We start from the raw sequence: 20,739 nt of genomic DNA on the forward strand, positions 1-20,739 counted from the left end.
CGCGCCCACGCACACACACACAAACACAGATACACTCACACATACTCTCTCTCCCCCACACATGCACACCTTCCCTTACACCACTCTACACACACACACACACACACACACACAATACACACACACAAGATACACACGGATTCAGAGCTTATATATATCATATATCCTCTCCACAGAGCTCCAACTAACAGCAGTACAGTAGTCCACCTCCTGCCCCTGCCAGTGCACTCCAGGGGAGATGGGGTGCGTGTACGCTGGTCCCAGGAGGCCCCCCAGGGACCCGAAGGCTACGAGTCGTGCTGGGGCCTGGACAACGTACTCCTGGTCAACGCTGCTTACATACCTCCCCTACTGGAGGATAATCTGGACCCCCCAGACACGGCCAACTGGCTTTTCTTCCCTGGGGCTACCGTTAAGGTACCATGTTCTTCTTCCTCTTTTTCTTCCTCTTCTTCTTCAACTGTTTAATGGCAGTTTGCAAACCATCTTTTTAGACGAGGTAAGGTAATCAAGGTAATCAAGTTGCCCTCACCAAAATACTGTTGCTTACTTACTAGGACCAGGAGGTTTTACCGGTCAGGTCGTGGTCAGTGTAACACTTCACCATGTACAAGACCTACATACATAAGGCCTACATACATGCCATACTGTCATCTGTATTGATGATATTTGACAGTGTCATTTCACTTCCTTCTTTCCCAGCGTGCCTGTCAGTCAGAGGGCAACACCCTGTATTTCCATGGCAACAACGAGGAGGGGGTGGGCCACACCTTCGCCTCCACCAGAGACATTGACCTCCACCGAGAGGAGGGTCGGAGTTACTGGGAGGAGGACTTTGAGAGTCTGCCCACCAAGTGAGGCATAATGATGTCATCATCATCTCCATCTATCTGTCTCCATAGCTGTGTGCGAATACCAATACTAAAATACTGTATACTTAATGAGTATATACTGCATACTACAGTAAATAATATTAGTTCATATTAGTATACTTGAAACAAACAGTATCGTTTTAGTTGAGCGTACTAGAGCTTGGCCTGTCTAGAAGTTGATGCTGTTGCTAGGCAATCTTTTGCTAGCTTGTTAGTTCAACATATTCCTAGTTAAAAAAATATGTGATTTTGGGTGTGTTCGTAAATTTAATAGGGAGTGCCAGATTACGTGCTGGGCGTTCGTAAATCCAGAGCTTTGAAAGATTTTCCAATCATAAATTCAGAGTGTTTCGCTCTTGGAGTGTTCAGAGCGCACACTGGACGCTCTGGCCGAGGAGTAGGGTTGATCCGGGCGTTCAATGGCAGTCAAGCAACCAAGCTAACGTTGGCTAGCTACTTCCAGAAACAAATGAGAGAACTGCTCACTGACCATTTTACTTGCCCTAGCACAGCTGCTTAGGCTGTTTTCATGTTATCCAGAGCGTTGGTGACTGTAACTGTGCTGCTAGCAACAATTTAAATATGCTTTTTTTGCAGACGTTTACTGACTCCAGCCATATTCAACAGGTGTTGTGCGTTTATAAGTTCATCAGTTATTCTGCGCAAGAGTGCTCTGAAATCAGAGTAGAAATCCATTGAATTGATCGACTATACCACTTAGCTAAGAATGTAGTTGTCACGCACTGACCTTAGTATTCCTTGTTTTCTTTATTATTTTGTTTATATCAGGGTGTGACGAGGGTGATATATGTGTTTTCGTCCTGTCTAGGGTTTTTGTTTTGTTTATGGGGTTGTTTCTAGTCTAGGTGTTTTTATGTCTATGGTTGCCTAGATTGGTTCTCAATCAGAGGCAGCTGTTTATCGTTGTCCCTGATTGGGGACCATATTTAGGTAGCCATATTCCTTGGGTATTTTGTGGGTTATTGTCTATGTATAGTTGCCTGTTTCAGCACTCGTGTTATATAGCGTCACGTTCGTTTTGTTGTTAGTTTGTTTAAGTGTTCTTCCTTTAATAAAGAGGAATGTATTCTCATCATGCTGCGCCTTGGTCTCCTCTTTACGACGAACGTGACAGTAGGGATGTAAATGATCAAGCCAATAAATGTTTGGTAGTTAGTTAGATAGCAGATAGTTAATATACTGCCTGGCAAGTTCGATGTATTAGTAGGAAACTAACGTTAGGTAAATGTTTTAAATGTTTTTTATTTAACCTTTACATAACAAGGCAAGTCAGTTAACAACAAATTCTTATTTACAATGACAGCTTACCGTCATTGTAACTAGCTAACATAAAGGTACATACTGTTCTAATGCTATGCGGTTCATAAGGATAGCGTGGCTAACAAATTGTCAGCCAACACAACATGTAACTTCTTTGAAAAAGTATTACTTTATTAAATTTTTCAAAATGTTCTCAACATTTGTCATAATTAATTAAAGAAATGAATTTGTATCCACTCTCGTCGGATTTCGGCTGCATATTTTCTTTCATTTTCTTCAAATCCTGCTGAGGATTGGAACAGGTGTCACCTCCCTGTCCATACTCCATCTGTCACACACACAGGGAAATGTCATCAGTACTGAGAAGGAGAGACAGAAACTGCTGAGACAGGATTGCTATTCCAATGTAACCCTTCTCTCTCTCTGTGTGTAGCTGGGATTTCGAGGGGACAGTGAATGGGACCCAGGGTAGGGAGATTGAGTCAGGCATGACCCTGGTGTTTAACCCTCCTCTCTCTCTCTCTGTGTAGCTGGGATATCGAGGGGGAAGTGAATGGGACCCAGGGTAGGGAGATAGAATCAGGCATGGCCCTGGTGTTTAACCCTTCTCTGTCTCTGTGTGTAGCTGGGACATCGAGGGGGCTGTGTATGGGACCCATTGTGGGGAGATAGAGTCAGGCATGGCCCTGGTGTTTGAGAGGGATGGAGAGAGGAAGATGTGTACTCCCTACCTGGATACCACCTCCTTCGGAAACCTTCGGTTCTACTTCACCATGGGTAAGAACCACCTACCACTGACACAGACTCTTTCTCAATGATGTAAATACCTGGCCTCTCCTTTCCTTCTTTGTACTGACCTGTTGAGCTTCCACTTTATTGTTTTCATCTGTTAAGTATTTTCCAATCAGTGCAGATGAAGGGGAGGGACAAGGAGTGGACAAATATTATAAACATTGAGAAAGAGGCCTATTCTCTGTTAGCTAAGCTGTCAGTATTTTTATGCTTGCAGCCAAATATTTTCCTGACAAAGAAAGCATGCTTATCTGTGTGTTTCCCTGCAGGTGGTGGAGAGTGTGACCCAGGAGAGTCCCATGAGAATGATGTCATCTTGTTTGGTAGGTCAGAGGGGAGACGAGACCTTGTGCTGTTGGATACCCTGCCATACTCCTCTTATAGGGTGAGACTACACACATAACATAGACCTGCTCCATCTCCTACACTAGGCTGCTCTATGAACTGAGCAAATTCAAACTGTATTTTTCATGTTTAGCTAGCTAAATGTAAAATATGTTGCTCCACCCAGCTCAAACCATTTTTAATTCCTCAACTGTGCTTCATCTCCTCTCCCCTCCCTCTCTCGCTCAACTCACCCCTCCTTTCCTCACCCTCCCCCTCTCCACCAGACTCCGTCAGTAGTGTCAGTAGCCCTGTCCACAGACCTCCAGACCCCCATCACCCAGTTCTGCCTGGAGCAGCGGGCACATGGCGGTGCCAACCGTCACGTCTGGGCAGTAGACTTCATGCAGCTGCTGCCTGTCCTTCCTGGCACACATACCCATGTAGCACAGTTCTCCATCAACCTGGGCTGTGGGTCCTACCAGCCTGCCAACAGGTAGGATATGATACGACCAGGACTCAAACCTGGGTCCAACCCAGTACCTTAGCCGTTCCGTCAAGAGATCGAACCTCGCTACAATATGATATGATACAATATTGAGGTGTCCATTTCCATGGGTGCAAAGTTTCTAACTTTTTTGTCTTGTTTTTAAATTTATATTTGCATAATTTTGAAGTGTAGATAAGATTTTTCTATCGCTTTGTTAGTGTGAATCTGGAGTTTTCCACCAATCACGGTCGTTCCTGGTCGCTGCTCCACACAGAGTGTCTTCCAGATTTGTGTGCTGGCCCCCACCTACCACACAGCACCATCTACTCCTCAGACAACTACAGCGGGTAGGCACCACACACACACACATACACACACACACACACACACACACACACACACACACACACACACACACACACACACACACACACACACACACACACACACACACACACAGATTAGTGTGTGTTCATAGAGATACATTCAATTGCTACTAGTGTTGTATTTAAAACTATGTTTCTACCAATCTACAGCTGGACTAGGATCTCCATCCCACTTCCCAACGCTGCCTTGACTGAGACCACACAGTTTCGCTGGAGACAGAGTGGCATGGGTGCTGGCAACATGTGGGCCATAGACAATGGTGAGAACCTTACACACACTAGTGGTCCTATGTGCCTCATAAGAGCATGGGTCTGGCGATGCTAAATTGAATGGTTCAAATCCCTTAAAGATTAACTTTATATAACTATATATATATATATATATAAGTTCTTATCTCTCTCTTATTTGTGTGTATATCCAGTGTACATTGGTCCATCCTGCCTTCGTTTCTGCTCTGGCAGAGGACAATGCTCCCGCACCGGCTGCAAGTAAGAACAGAACTTAATGAATGAACAATACTTTGTATCTTGAATTAATTATTCTCATTCTCTTTTATTGCTAATTCATCATGTCTTAGCGCTAAGATCGTGATCAAATTATTTTATTTTTATTTGCATGTATTAATCTATGTATTATTTTCTGTATCTGGTTCCATTCCCATCTCTCTCTCGCTCTCTCTCAATTCAATTCAATTCAATTCAAGGGCTTTATTGGCATGGGAAACATGTGTTAACATTGCCAAAGCAAGTGAGGTAGACAACATACAAAGTGAAAATATAAAGTGAAAAACAACAAAAATTAACAGTAAACATTACACATACAGAGGTTTCAAAACAGTAAAGACATTACAAATGTCATATTATATATATATATACAGTGTTTTAACAATGTACAAATGGTTAAAGGACACAAGATAAAATAAATAAGCATAAATATGGGTTGTATTTACAATGGTGTGTGTTCTTCACTGGTTGCCCTTTTCTCATGGCAACAGGTCACAAATCTTGCTGCTGTGATGGCACACTGTGGAATTTCACCCAGTAGATATGGGAGTTTTTCAAATTTGGATTTGTTTTCGAATTCTTTGTGGATCTGTGTAATCTGAGGGAAATATGTCTCTCTAATATGGTCATACATTGGGCAGGAGGTTAGGAAGTGCAGCTCAGTTTCCACCTCATTTTGTGGGCAGTGAGCACATAGCCTGTCTTCTCTTGAGAGCCATGTCTGCCTACGGCGGCCTTTCTCAATAGCAAGGCTATGCTCACTGAGTCTGTACATAGTCAAAGCTTTCCTTAATTTTGGGTCAGTCACAGTGGTCAGGTATTCTGCCGCTGTGTACTCTCTGTTTAGGGCCAAATAGCATTCTAGTTTGCTCTGTTTTTTTGTTAATTCTTTCCAATGTGTCAAGTAATTATCTTTTTGTTTTCTCATGATTTGGTTGGGTCTAATTGTGCTGTTGTCCTGGGGCTCTGTAGGGTGTGTTTGTGTTTGTGAACAGAGCCCCAGGACCAGCTTGCTTAGGGGACTCTTCTCCAGGTTCATCTCTCTGTAGGTGATGGCTTTGTTATGGAAGGTTTGTGAATCACTTCCTTTTAGGTGGTTGTAGAATTTAACGGCTCTTTTCTGGATTTTGATAATTAGTGGGTATCGGCCTAATTCTGCTCTGCATGCATTATTTGGTGTTCTACGTTGTACACGGAGGATATTTTTGCAGAATTCTGCGTGCAGAGTCTCAATTTGGTGTTTGTCCCATTTTGTGAAGTCTTGGTTGGTGAGCGGACCCCAGACCTCACAACCATAAAGGGCAATGGGCTCTATGACTGATTCAAGTATTTTTAGCCAAATCCTAATTGGTATGTTGAAATTTATGTTTCTTTTGATGGCATAGAATGCCCTTCTTGCCTTGTCTCTCAGATCGTTCACAGCTTTGTGGAAGTTACCTGTGGCGCTGATGTTTAGGCCAAGGTATGTATAGTTTTTTGTGTGCTCTAGGGCAACAGTGTCTAGATTGAATTTGTATTTGTGGTCCTGGTGACTGGACCTTTTTTGGAACACCATTATTTTGGTCTTACTGAGATTTACTGTCAGGGCCCAGGTCTGACAGAATCTGTGCATAAGATCTAGGTGCTGCTGTAGGCCCTCCTTGGTTGGTGACAGAAGCACCAGATCATCGGCAAACAGCAGACATTTGACTTCGGATTCTAGCAGGGGGAGGCCGGGTGCTGCAGACTTTTCTAGTGCCCGCGCCAATTCGTTGATATATATGTTGAAGAGGGTGGGGCTTAAGCTGCATCCCTGTCTAACCCCACGACCCTGTGTGAAGAAATGTGTGTGTTTTTTGCCAATTTTAACCGCACACTTGTTGTTTGTGTACATGGATTTTATAATGTCGTATGTTTTACCCCAACACCACTTTCCATCAGTTTGTATAGCAGACCCTCACGCCAGATTGAGTCGAAGGCTTTTTTGAAATCAACAAAGCATGAGAAGACTTTGCCTTTGTTTTGGTTTGTTTGGTTGTCAATTAGGGTGTGCAGGGTGAATACATGGTCTGTTGTACGGTAATTTGGTAAAAAGCCAATTTGACATTTGCTCAGTACATTGTTTTCATTGAGGAAATGTACGAGTCTGCTGTTAATAATAATGCAGAGGATTTTCCCAAGGTTACTGTTGACACATATTCCACGGTAGTTATTGGGGTCAAATTTGTCTCCACTTTTGTGGATTGGGGTGATCAGTCCTTGGTTCCAAATATTGGGGAAGATGCCAGAGCTAAGTATGATGTTAAAGAGTTTTAGTATAGCCAATTGGAATTTGTTGTCTGTATATTTGATCATTTCATTGAGGATACCATCAACACCACAGGCCTTTTTGGGTTGGAGGGTTTTTATTTTGTCCTGTAACTCATTCAATGTAATTGGATAATCCAGTGGGTTCTGGTAGTCTTTAATAGATGATTCTAAGATCTGTATTTGATCATGTATATGTTTTTGCTCTTTATTCTTTGTTATAGAGCCAAAAAGATTGGAGAAGTGGTTTACCCATACATCTCCATTTTGGATAGATAATTCTTCTTGTTGTTGTTTGTTTAGTGTTTTCCAATTTTCCCAGAAGTGGTTAGAGTCTATGGATTCTTCAATTGCATTGAGCTGATTTCTGACATACTGTTCCTTCTTTTTCCGTAGTGTATTTCTGTATTGTTTTAGTGATTCACCATAGTGAAGGCGTAGACTCAGGTTTTCCGGGTCTCTATGTTTTTGGTTGAACAGGTTTCTCAATTTCTTTCTTAGATTTTTGCATTCTTCATCAAACCATTTGTCATTATTGTTAATTTTCTTCGGTTTTCTATTTGAGATTTTTAGATTTGATAGGGAAGCTGAGAGGTCAAATATACTGTTAAGATTTTCTACTGCCAAGTTTACACCTTCACTATTACAGCGGAACGTTTTACCCAGGAAATTGTCTAAAAGGGATTGAATTTGTTGTTGCCTAATTGTTTTTTGGTAGGTTTCCAAACTGCATTCCTTCCATCTATAGCATTTCTTAATGTTACTCAGTTCCTTTGGCTTTGATGCCTCATGATTGATTATTGCTCTGTTTAAGTAGACTGTGATTTTGCTGTGGTCTGATAGGGGTGTCAGTGGGCTGACTGTGAACGCTCTGAGAGACTCTGGGTTGAGGTCGGTGATAAAGTAGTCTACAGTACTACTGCCAAGAGATGAGCTATAGGTGTACCTACCATAGGAGTCCCCTCGAAGCCTACCGTTGACTATGTACATACCCAGCGTGCGACAGAGCTGCAGGAGTTGTGACCCGTTTTTGTTGGTTATGTTGTCATAGTTGTGCCTAGGGGGGCATATGTGGGAGGGAATGCTGTCACCTCCAGGCAGGTGTTTGTCCCCCTGTGTGCTTAGGGTGTCAGGTTCTTGTCCGGTTCTGGCATTTAGGTCGCCACAGACTAGTACATGTCCCTGGGCCTGGAAATGATTGATTTCCCCCTCCAGGATGGAGAAGCTGTCTTCATTAAAATATGGGGATTCTAGTGGGGGGATATAGGTAGCACACAGGAGGACATTTTTCTCTGTTAGGATAATTTCCTTTTGAATTTCTAGCCAAATGTAAAATGTTCCTGTTTTGATTAATTTAATGGAGTGAGTTAGGTCTGCTCTATACCAAATTAGCATATCCCCTGAGTCCCTTCCCTGTTTCACACCTGGTAGTTTGGTGGATGGGACTACCAGCTCTCTGTAACCTAGAGGGCAACCAGTGGGTCCGTCTCCTCTATACCAGGTTTCTTGCAGGATGACAATGTCTGTATTACCGATTTCTTTGGTGAAGTCCGGGTTTCTGCTCTTTAGGCCAAAGGCAGATGACCTCAGGCCTTGGATATTCCAGGATAATATAGTGAAGGCTTTTTGTTCCATAGAGTGTCCAATGTTGTTGGTCGTGGTTTGGCCTCAGGCCAGTAAGTGTGAGCAGAGCCTGCTGAGCATCTGGTACATGCCATTGGCTTCGGCGAGTGTGAGAGTGGGGGTTGGGACTGTTTGCCCGCTCACTACCTGGGCGTATGTGTGGCTTCCATGTTGAGGCCCTCTTTGCGGGGGTGGGGTGCATGGGGTGGGCAGGAGTGGCATAGGTCTGATCTGAGGGGGCCTAAATGGGGTGTGGGCAAGGTTGATGTGGGAGGGTGTTGATTGGTTGGGGTGGGGGTGTGGATGTGTCTGGGTGTACTGTGGTCTGGATGTAATTCCTCTTGGCATGGGTCCTCTATGTGTAGGTCCAGGGGGGGGTCCTGCAGATCTGGGAGGGTGTCTCGCTGGTCTGGATGGGGTGTCTATTGATCTGTTGCTCCTGTGTGAAGTGTTGGGGATACGTTTGAGAGCGATGTCCTTTAGAGTTCGGGCCCTTCTCCTTCTTTGTCTCTTTTCTTTCTCTCTTTCTGTCTCTTATTCTGCCTGACTTGTCTCCCTCTCTCATCCCAATTTTCCTCTCCCTCCCACCCTTTCCTAATATTTTCTTCTTCTGTCCCCATATTTTCTAACCTCCATACATTTATGTCCTTCCCTCCATCTCTCCTCCCACTCTTCCTTCATACCCTCCTCTTGCTCTCCTCCCATACCCTTCCCTCCCCGCCCCTCTGCTCCTGTAGGTGTGACCCAGGGTTTAGTGGTCCAGCATGTGAGCTGGCATCCCAGACATTCTCTGCCTTCCTGTCTGAGGGTTTCTCCTCCCCCAGACTCTCCTCCTACCACAGGTAAACTAAAAGGAGAACGTGCTCCTGATAGACAGTCAGACGGACGGACTGACAGTCACACACACACATGATAGACAGTCAGACGGACGGACTGACAGTCACACACACACATGTTGAACGTTAAGCACTGTGTTACATTGCTATTAGGAAAATATGCTATTGTTCCTGCCAAAAAACTATTATAATTGTCTGAACATTCTATTTTGTTTACATTTTATGTTGCATTACTAGCTTCTCTGGAGTGTGAACTGATAAGAACAGCCCTATTCAACAGGTTGTGAAGGTCTTTATCTCCTCCTTCCACAGTTTCTCCTCCCTGAGGGGAGCGGAGGTGAGTTTCGGCTGTGGGGTTCTGGCCAGTGGCAAGGCTTTGGTCTTCAACAGGGACAGCAGACGACACCTGGTGACCGCACCGCTCGACAGCTCTCAGGCCAGGTACAGTACTGGGCTACGGACACACACTCACAGGTGCTTGCACATACTCATGTATTACTGTACGGGAAAGAAAGGGGAGAGAGAAAAATAATGATAATGTCTTGCAATTTCAGTCAATGTCTATGAATGAGACTTGGAGGTACATATGAATATTCACATTTACACACCTTTTCTAATGGTCAGTTTCACAGAATACATTATACTGGGATCATATCAGGGTTCATCTCATATCCTCAGCAGGCATTCTAAACTCTGATTAATACTGCAGAAGTTCCAACAAGTCACCTCTCTCCTCTCCTCTGTCACCTATTCCCTCTTTCTCTCCTTCCCCCCCATCCATGTGGTGTGAGATGGATGGGGACTGTAGATGAGAGGAGATTTGAGGGGAAAGGAAGAATGAAAGAGAGTGAGGAACAGAGTAGGAGAGAAGGATAGAGAGATGGCATCTGTGTTTGATTGATTATGCCTTCTGTGGCTCCCTGTGTGCCACCTGACGGCCATATTTAATACCACTTTCCTCTCAGACTGAGTGAGCCAGAGGAAACTGGGCTGGTGATTAGAGCCACACTGAGCCAGAGCCAAGGACAGAGAGAGCTGGAGGCTGTGTGTGTGTGTGTGTGTGTGTGTGTGTGTGTGTGTGTGTGTGTGTGTGTGTGTGTGTGTGTGTGTGTGTGTGTGTGTGTGTGTGTGTGTGTGTGTGTGTGTGTGTGTGTGTGTGTGTGTGTGTGTGTGTGTGTGTGTGTGTGTGTGTGTGGATGAATAGTGCAGCATTCTGGGTGCTACCATCTCTCTCTTCCCTAGTTGCTTATATGTCAACTCTCAGAGACACATTGTGAGAGGAAGGTGAAAACATGTCTAAATGTGTCTGACTCTCCCTCCCTCTCTCTCGCTCTCTCTCTCACCCTCTCTCTCTGACTTTCTCTCTCTCTCCCCACACTCTTCCTCTCATCCTTCTCTTCTATCTATTTGTGTAATCATCTCATCCATCATCTCATCCTGCCACCCCTCCTCCTCTCCCTCCCTTCCTTCCTCCATCTGTGTCTATTTGTCTAACCCCCTTCCCTTCCTCTCTCACCTCTCCTCTCTCTACCCCTCGACCCCCTCTCTCCTTCTCCATCCCCCTTCTCTCCCCCAGGTACCTCCAGTTCACTTTGCGTCTGGGAAGTCGTAGCATCCTGAGCTCCTGTCCTGCCCCTGACCAACCAGGAGAAGGTGTGTTGCTGCACTTCTCCTCAGACAATGGCATTACCTGGATCCTGCTGCAACACTACGCATATAAGGGCTTCCACGAACCCAGGTACTGTACTAGGGGGGGTGGGGTGCTGGAGGTGTGTGTCTTTCTCTGTGCGCGCATTTGTGACACAGTCCTAAGGCGTCTGTAATGCTGTTAACACACATATTTCTTGTGCTAATGGATGCCTGGTGCTGAGAGGAGAGATGTAACCCACAGGGACCCATTTAGTACTGCCTACTGTGTGTTGTAATGACAAACGGCTACACACACACACACACACACACACACACACACACACACACACACGCAGAGCTGGGCCTGGGCAACCTAGAGAGCTCTTCATCAGGGGGCAGAAGGCTGGGGGCAAAGTGTCGGGATAGAGGTGTGAATGCACATTGTGTGTGTGTGTCTGCTGAGAAGAGGTAATTGAGTCCATAGCTGTGTGGGTTATAGAAGAGCACCATCCAGACCTAGTCAGTCAGAGCCTTGCTAATGTGACTCACTCCATCTGGACTGTTTGGATTATTTTGAGAACATTGATAACACTCCATCCCACACCCTCTCCTTCCCTCCATCTTCTCTCTCCACCTGCCCTTATCTAATTTCTCCATCCCTTCCTGTGTTCCTCTCTCCGTCCCTCCGTCCCTCCATCCTCACTCTCCACCTACCTTCCCCTCCTCCCTTCATTCTCTCCCCTCCATGCCTCCTTCCTTCTCACCTCTACAGGATTGTATCAGTGGAGTTACCCCCCGGTGCCCGTAGGTTTGGGGTGCAGTTCCGTTGGTGGCAGCCGTACCACTCTGGGCGTGGGCATGACGTTTGGGCAGTGGATGAGATCACTATGACCTCTGTGCTGTTCAACACCATAAGTCTGGACTTCAGTAATGTACTTGATGTCACTCAGAGTCTGGGCTTCTACCTGGGGCACGTCCAGCCCTACTGCCAGCACGACTGGACACTCAGGTATACTAAAGACAAGCGTTTCTCACTTTCCGGCCTACAGTACTTCCCATTATCTTCAGGCGGAGAGAGGTTGCCCTTAGAAGGTTTCTGTACACTGTCATGTGGTGCTGAACTACATACTTGTAGTTATGTCGCAGTCCATCTCAGTGGTGCTGAATCGTTGCTATTATCTTTTTTGGGGGGGCTTTTACGCTATCGGAACAAAACACAACCTACTATCCCGGGGTATAGTGTCATCACAAACATTGTATGTACCTGTGTAATCTACTCAAATACTGCTAAAAACATTACCAACAGCTTTACAGGTATTGGTAAAAACCATTCACCTCTGCTTCAGATTGAGGTTTGATTGAGATTGAGCCAAGATATGAACTTTTTTCAGGCCCCTGTTCCAGTAGACACTATGTGGATAAGTAGTTCTATGTGTTGTTAATGTGTGTTAGCTAACCGTTTATTGTACTGTAGTTTCTCAGGAGAGCCCAGCCCAGGCTCCAGTATCCGTTATGTGGAGACCCAGTCCATGCAGATTGGAGCCTCCTACACACTGCAGTTCTCATTGGTCATGGGCTGCGGCAGAGACCCCTCCCCCCACATCGACACACAGGTCCGCCTGGAGTTCTCCACCAATCATGGCCTGACCTGGCACCTGGTCAAAGAGGTGAAGAAGTAGTGAAATATAATGAATGATCAACAATAAAAGGCACACATGCATTGAGTGCCCCAAAAATTAAGAACACCCCTCCTTTGCCCTAAGAACAGCCTCAATTCGTAGCGGCATATGGACTCCACAAGGTGTCAAAAGCGTTTCACAGGGATGCTGGCCCATGTTGACTCCAATGCTTCCCACAATTGTGTTAAGTTGGCTGGCTGTCCTTTGGGTGGTGAACCATTTTTAATGCACACGAGAAACGGTTGAGTGTGAAAACCCCAGCAGCGTTGCAGTTCTTGACACAAACAGGTACGCCTGGCACCTACTACCATACCCCGTACAAAGTCACTTGAATATTTTTTGTCTTGCCCATTCACTCTCTGAATGGCACACATGCACAATCCATGTCTCAATTGTCTCAAGGTCGAAAATGTGTCTTCAACCTGTCTCTTCCCCATCATCAACAATGATTGAAGTGGATTTAACATCAATGAGGATCATACCTTTCACCTGGATTCTCCTGGTCAGTCTATGTCATGGAAAGAGCAGGTGTTCATAATGTTTTGTACACTGTGTATCACTTTATCTGTTTGACAGTCATGGAATGTGGCACACTTGCTCAGGGGTGTGAGTCTAGTTAATCTGTAGATTAGAATGTGGTTATTTATTTTTTAAATTAGGAACAGCAAAGATTTTACACCCGTGTTATATAATTTAGAACAGTCCTCATTTTACCTTTCTGTATTGATGCTCATATTATTGAAATGGAATATTGGCCAAGTTATTACTAAAAATGTGTGAATTTATCTCTAAGGATGATTCATATTTTTTTTTTATGAATCAGGGCACCAGTCCATTATTGGACAAAATTGTAATCATTGATTTATCTGAAGGTATATCTGATGAGCGCAATATCAGATTTGTGAATTTGTGCCGTTTTGTAGCGCTTCTTTTGTATCAGAGAAACACACAACAACAGGTAAAATGCAAAAGTAGAATAATAAAGAGTAAAAAGTATCAATGGTTACAGGATGAATGATGATAATGGCATATGACTAACAGGAGAAAATTATGAAGTCAATAGGTTGTTTACCAGGAAATTGCTGGAGGAGTATTTTCTCAATTTGGATTGAGCATACTGCGAAGGGTGTGGTCACGAATTGTGACTGGAGGAATCAACTTAAAAGGGACAAGAAGTGGTTCAGTTCTAATGTTAAAGTTTAGCAGTTACTTAATTTCACTCTTGTGTTGTCTTAAGGGTAAAAAATTACCCGCCACTACGTTTAACAGCAGAGGAAACCCCCTAAATTATATTTTTTCAACTTGAAATCTGATGACCTTTCCTAGAGTGACACCAACATTAGAAAAAGGGAAACATTGCCTTTGTTCATATTTCCATCTAAGCTGTGCACCACCAGGGTACAAAGATTGTCTTAGGGTCATTTTTGACCCGGCAGTTATAAAATAATTTACACACCACAAAAACCACGAAGACACACACACAAGAGAAATTGAGATTGTGTGCTACTCATTGAACTCAGACAAGCAGCATCTTCCCTCCGCGACCCACACATGACTCAAGTTCACAGACAAAATAAATACAAATTCTGACAAAAAAAATAAAGAATCTGACAAAATAAAAATGTATTGAAATTGTTTACAACTGGGGAATGAAGACAGGGGCTATAAAGGTGCTGCAGATGACAGTCCCCCCCAGTTCTCTCTTTGCTGACGCCAATGGTGCACGTTTCAGTGACCAATAGGTCGTCGACCAGATTTTTTTCAGATGTCCAGGAGGAACAAGAGAACAATGATTTAGAAAAGGAGGAAGTATCTGAAGAAGAAGATGGGGAAGAATATAACCCAGAGCACTATGCACAATGCATCATCTTCAGATGAAGAAGAAATCCCCCAAGCTGAAAGAGAGACATTTTTGTCAAAGAACAGCAAAATAACATGGTGCTTGTCACCATATGACAACCATGGCAGGATGGCAGCACAACATGTCATAAGGATGACCCCAGGGCACATGAGACATGCAGTTGCCCATGCCCAGGACATCGCCTCAACATTCTACATGTTCATCACACCAGCCATCGAAAAAATCATCCTGGAGATGACAAATTTGGAGGGTTTCCATAAATATGGAGACAACTGGAAAAGAATGGAGGAGACTGTCCTGCGAGCCTACATAGGGCTGCTAATCTTAGCGGGTGTGTATAGGTCCCGAGCTGAGGCTACATGTGTTCTCTGTGATGCAGAGACTGGAAGGGCGATTTTCCATGCCACGATGCCACTGAAAGTCTTTCACACTTTCTCAAGAATGCTACGATTTGATAACCATGAGTCAAGACCAGCGGATGACTGTCCGCTAGCCCCTGGTCATCTTCCATAACATCATTGATATGTCCTCTTACATGCCTTCGTGATGTGGAACAAGATCAACCCTACCTGAATGCCTGATAAGCAGAACAAGAGGAGGGTGTTCCTGGAGCAGCTGGGAAAGGCACTTATAACCATTCAAAGAAGGGAATGCCTCCCCCGAACAGCAGCCTCTGCATCAATTGTGAAAGCTGTTCAGGGGGCTGAATCTTGTCCTGATCCACCTGAGGCTGCATCTGAGGCAGGCAAGAGGAGGAGATGCCAATTCTGCCCCCCAAAGAAGGACTGTAAAACAAATACAGTGTGCTGCACATGTGAGAAATACATCTGCATCTGTCCATGCACACACACTTGCAAACTGTCCTACGTGTGCTTATTAGAGATGATTGATTTATGTTCTTAACGGTTTCTTTGTATCGATTATCTTATTTCATTCTGATTTATAGTTGTTGTTTATGCACCTTGTGGATGGGGGCAATGGTTAAAAAAATGGAACAAGACTAGTATTTTGTAGTTGAATTCCTCAATATATACATATAAGTTTATATCACTATGTTGCCAAAAAAGTTAAAGACTTATTGTTTCCCTTCAATAAAACGCATTCAAAACTACTTTCTGCACATTTCTGCTACTTTCTTAGGCTATACAAGTGCTATCGCTTGCTAAAAAAATGTATGTTTACACCTATGCAGTACCTTTAGCAACAATAATAATAATAATTAATTAGTAAAGAAAGCCATTTTGACAGGTGTGTTGTAATAAACACGAGTGGTGTTCACTGATTAAATGCAGTCTTTCTGAGAAAACCTAGATGTTCACGAAGTTTGTGATGAATGACACGTTGTTTCTTCATGCAAAATAGATTTGGGGTTTAAGATTTTAGCTGTTTAGTGAAGGAAGGTCAGGCGGGTCAGAGTATACAGAATGTTAAGACTACACAAGTGTTATACCTAAAGAACTACACATTACACATCAATGCAATGCTGAGGAGAGAAAGGGTGATTTCATGTATAGTTACGGTGTTCTTTGGTCAGATGACAGTGGTGAGTTGGCTTCACACAAGCTCGGAGATTGGAGTCCTGGGAGGTTGGAGACTCAGAGATGCGCTGAGGCCGGGTAGAGACCAATGAAGTGGTTTGGCGAGGAATGATAGAAGCGCTGATGCCGGGTAGAGGCCAACAGAGGTTTGGTGAGGATTGATAGATGCGCTGATGCCGTGTAGCGGCCAACGAAAAGGTTTGGTGAGGATTGATAGATGCGCTGATGCCGGGTAGAGGCCAACAAAGAGGTTTGGCGAGGATTGATAGATGCGCTGATGCCATGTAGAGGCCAACGAAGAGGTTTGGCGAGGAATGATAGCGTTCACTATCGTTGACTGAGATCATGACAGGATCAGTTAGATGCGAGCTGGTGATCTGGAATCCTTAGCTCGGCTTCAATTGAAAAATAACAATTTGCAAGAGTAAGTCCTTTGGTGCTTCGTCCAGAAGTCATCTCGACATTTACATGTGACAGCCAAGACATTCACTGGAACTGAGGTGTGAAATGTTCCTCATTCTTTTATTCCCTCCATTTGAGGTTAGTGTTCAAAATGTTCCACCAAACTATCTGACTCTGCCTATTGTTTCAAGCGTGGAAAGGGGGAGAGAGTCATCCAAGTCTCCCCTGACCTATCCTAGGGTTGGTATGTCCGTGGTATGGTAACTCCGCAGAGCCATCAAACAGGCAAAATGACAATATAGGAATAAGGTGGAATCCTATTACACCGGCTCCGAAGCTCGATGAATGTGGCAGGGCTACACTCGTTTACGGATTACAAAGGTAGACCTAGCCATGATCTATCCAACGATGCCTCTCTACCAGATGAACTCAATGCATTTCATGCACGCTTCGACAATAACAATACCGAGCCATGCACAAGCGCCCCCACCATCTCAGAGGACTGGATCTCGCCCTCCAAGGCTGACGTGAGTAAGGTTCTTAATATGCTCAACACTTACAAAGCCAGGGGGACCGACCGTATTCCAGGGTACATCTCAGTGCACACGCAGACCAGCTGGCAGGCATCTTCACGGTCATTTTCAACCTCACTTTGTCACAGTCTGTCTTCCCCACGTCTCAAGCTGACCACCATCATTCCTGTCCCCAAGAACTCGAACGCTACCTGCCACAATGACTACCGCCTTGTAGCACTAACATCGGAAATCATGAAGTGCTTTGAAAGGCTGGTCTGGCACACATCACCTCCATCCTCCCAGACACCCTAGTCCCACTCCAATTTGTATTCCGCCCCAACAGATCTACACCCCCATCCACATCGAGGTGGAGAGGGTCAAGAGCATCAAGTTCCTTTGTGTCCGAATCTCTGAGGACTTAACATGGTCCTCTCACAATAGAACTGTCATGAAGAAAATACAGCAACACCTCTTCTCCCTCAGGAGGTTGAAACGATTTTACAGCTGCACTGTTGAGAGCATCCAGACTGGTTGTCCAGACTGTTTGTACAGTCTGTTATGGCAACTGCACCAACCATGACCAGAAAGTCTGACACAGGGTGGTGTGGATGGCCCAGTGAGCTCCCAGCCATCCAGGATGTACATGCCAGGTGGTGTCTGAGAAAGGCTGTGAAAAGGTCCAAAGACTCCAGACACCTGAGACATGAACTTTTCTTCATGCTTCTGTCCAGCAGGAGCTATCAGTGCATCAAGGCTCAGACAAACAGACTTCTAAACAACTTCTATCCCCTTGCCATAAGACTTTTAAATGGCTAACAACTACTGCTCTCCCTCTCCCACAAAATATCCTCAATGTCACTGTGCCAATCCACAAGTCTCTACCCACACAGACCCAACCTATGCTGCTGCTAAAATGATTTTCTGCAAAGAAACCACAACTGACTAGGTATCCCCCTTTCCCTTTAAAGGACACCAATAAGAAGAAGTGACTTGCTTGGGCCAAAAAACACGTGCAATGGACATTAGACTGGTGGAAATCTGTCCTTTTGTCTGATTAGTCCAAATTTAAGATTTTTAGTTTCAACCGCCATTTCTTTATGAGAAGCGGAGTAGCTGAACCGATGACCTCTGTATGTGTGGTTCCCACCGTGAAGTATGGAGGAGGAAGTGTAATGGTGTGGGTGTGCTTTGCTGTTGACGTTGTCAGAAATGTATTTAGAATTCAAGGCACACTTAACCAGCATGGCTACCACAGCATTCTGCAGCGATTCGCCATCCCATCTGATTTGCACTTAGTGGGACTATCATTTGTTTTTCAACAGGACAATAATCCAAAACACACCTCCAGGCTGTGTAAGGGCTATTTGACCAATAAGGAGGGTGATGGACCTGGATCAGAATACCTGGCCTCCACAATCACCTGACCTCAACCCAATTGAGACAACAAGGGCTCAGCATATGTGGGAACTCCTTCAAGACTGTTGGAAAAGTATTCCTCATGAAACTGGTTGACTGAATGCCAAAGTGTGTAAAGCTGTCATCAAGGCAAATGGTGGCTACTTTGAAGAATCTCAAGTATTAAAATAACACTTTTTTGGTTACTACATGATTCCATATGTGTTACTGTTACGGTGCGTGAATGAGGACCCAAAAGCGAATCAACTTAAACAGAGCTTCTTTAATTACCAAACATAGGTAGGCTCAGATGGACCGGCAGATTCCGACAGGACAGGACAAGGTTACAGCAAACATGACGACAGTCTGGTTCAGGCATGAATGACACAAACAAACAAGAATCCGACAAGGACAGGAGCAGAAACAGAGAGAGATATTGGGACCTAATCAGAGGGAAAAAAGGGAACAGGTGGGGAACGGGGTGAATGGGTAGTTAGAGGAGACAAGGGACAGCTGGGGGAAAGCGGGGGAGAAAAGGTAACCTAACACGACCAGCAGAGGGAGACAGGGTGAAGGGAAAGGACAGAGACAAGACAACATGACAGTACATGACAGTTACTTTATGGTTTTGATGTATTCACTATTATTCTATATTGTAGAAAATAGTCAAAATAAAGAGAAATTCTTGAATGTTTAGGTGTGTCCAAACTTTTGACTGGTACTGTAAATACTACCATTAGTGTATTACCATAAGTATTACACTTTTCATCCCTGTTTACCTATTTATGTATATCCTTCTACCAGTCACTTTTCAGCCCTGTTTACCTATTTATGTATATTCTACTACCAGTCCCTTTCAGCCCTGTTGACCTATTTATGTATATTCTACTACCAGTCCCTTTCAGCCCTGTTTACCTATTTATGTATATTCTACTACCAGTCCCTTTCAGCCCTGTTGACCTATTTATGTATATTCTACTACCAGTCCCTTTCAGCCCTGTTTACCTATTTATGTATATTCTACTACCAGTCCCTTTCAGCCCTGTTTACCTATTTATGTATATCCTACAACCAGTCACTTTTTATGTACAGTGCCTATGTACAGTGAAACTTGAAATTGAACTGAGGTGAATCCTGTTTCCATTGATCATCCTGAGATAAACACAACTTGAAGTCCACCAGTGGTAAACTCAATTGATTGGACATGATTTGGAAAGGCATACACCTGTCTATATAAAGTACCACAGTTGACAGTGCATGACAGAGCAAAAACGAAGCCATGAGGTCGAAGGAATTGTCCGTAGAGCTCCGAGACAGGATTGTGTCGAGGTACAGATCTGGGGATGGGTACCAAAACGTTTCTGCAATATTGAAGGTCGCCAAGAACACAGTGGCCTCCATCATTCTGAAATGGAAGAAGTTTGGAAGACTCTTCCTAGAGCTGGCTGCCCAGCCAAACTGAGCAATAGGGGGAGAAGTCACTCTGACAGAGCTCCAGAGTTCCTCTGTGGAGATGGGAGAACCTTCCAGATGGACATGCATCTCTGCAGCACTCCACCAATCAGGCCTTTATGTAAAAGTGGCCAGACGGAAGCCACTCCTCAGTTAAAGGCACATGACAGCCCGCTTGGAGTGTGCCGAAAGGCACCTAAAGGACTCTCAGATTCTCTGGTCTGATGAAACTATTCGGCCTGAATTCCAAGCTTGAGGTCTGGAGGAAACCTGGCTCCATTTCTGGGGGTAGATTTTTCAGCGGCATGGACTGGGAGACTAGTCAGGATCGATGGAAAGATGAACGGAGCAAAGTACAGAGAGATCCTTGATGAAAACCTTCTCCAGAGGTTTCAGGACCTCAGACTAGGGTGAGGTTAACCTTCCAACGGCACAATGATCCTATGCACACAGCCAAGACAACGCAGGAGTGGCTTCGGGACAAGTCTCTGAATGTCCTTGAGTGGCCCAGCCAGAGCACGGTCTTAAACCTGGTCAAACATCGCTGGAGAGGCCTGAAAATAGTTGTGCAGCAACGCTCCCCATCCAACCTGATAGAGCTGTAATCACTGCCAAAGGTACTTCAACAAAGCACTGAGTAAAGGGTCTAAATACTTATATAAATGTAATATTAAACTTAGAAACTTGAGACTATGATTCATTCATGTTTGTGTGCTGTTGGAACGGTGTTTTATGACATTTTGGTCCATTATTCATTGAGTAATCGAGAACCACTTTGGAAATAAGTGTTTTAATTAATACTTTGTTGTAATTTGCAAATACAATATTGTACATTCTATATATATTTTGCCCAACAAATAACATTCAATTATAA

At 44.3% G+C, this 20,739-nt stretch overlaps 1 protein-coding gene across 3 annotated transcripts in view; it reads left to right on the top strand.

Moving 5' to 3' along the window:
• Positions 1 to 20,739, top strand: part of LOC110532453 (reelin) — a 296,686-nt gene that overhangs the window by 188,020 nt on the left and 87,927 nt on the right. For all 3 annotated transcript variants that reach the window (XM_036980629.1, XM_036980637.1, XM_036980632.1), the window contains exons 10-22: positions 177 to 417; positions 703 to 854; positions 2,779 to 2,930; positions 3,215 to 3,330; positions 3,557 to 3,765; positions 3,978 to 4,106; positions 4,296 to 4,405; positions 4,568 to 4,634; positions 9,296 to 9,400; positions 9,707 to 9,835; positions 10,971 to 11,132; positions 11,796 to 12,032; positions 12,498 to 12,690. In XM_036980629.1, coding sequence (XP_036836524.1) covers positions 177 to 417; positions 703 to 854; positions 2,779 to 2,930; positions 3,215 to 3,330; positions 3,557 to 3,765; positions 3,978 to 4,106; positions 4,296 to 4,405; positions 4,568 to 4,634; positions 9,296 to 9,400; positions 9,707 to 9,835; positions 10,971 to 11,132; positions 11,796 to 12,032; positions 12,498 to 12,690 — 2,002 coding nt within the window. The remainder of the gene's footprint in view (positions 1 to 176; positions 418 to 702; positions 855 to 2,778; positions 2,931 to 3,214; positions 3,331 to 3,556; positions 3,766 to 3,977; positions 4,107 to 4,295; positions 4,406 to 4,567; positions 4,635 to 9,295; positions 9,401 to 9,706; positions 9,836 to 10,970; positions 11,133 to 11,795; positions 12,033 to 12,497; positions 12,691 to 20,739) is intronic.

Source organism: Oncorhynchus mykiss, chromosome 1 (assembly GCF_013265735.2).
Source record: "Oncorhynchus mykiss isolate Arlee chromosome 1, USDA_OmykA_1.1, whole genome shotgun sequence".
Taxonomy (NCBI): Eukaryota; Metazoa; Chordata; class Actinopteri; order Salmoniformes; family Salmonidae; genus Oncorhynchus; species Oncorhynchus mykiss.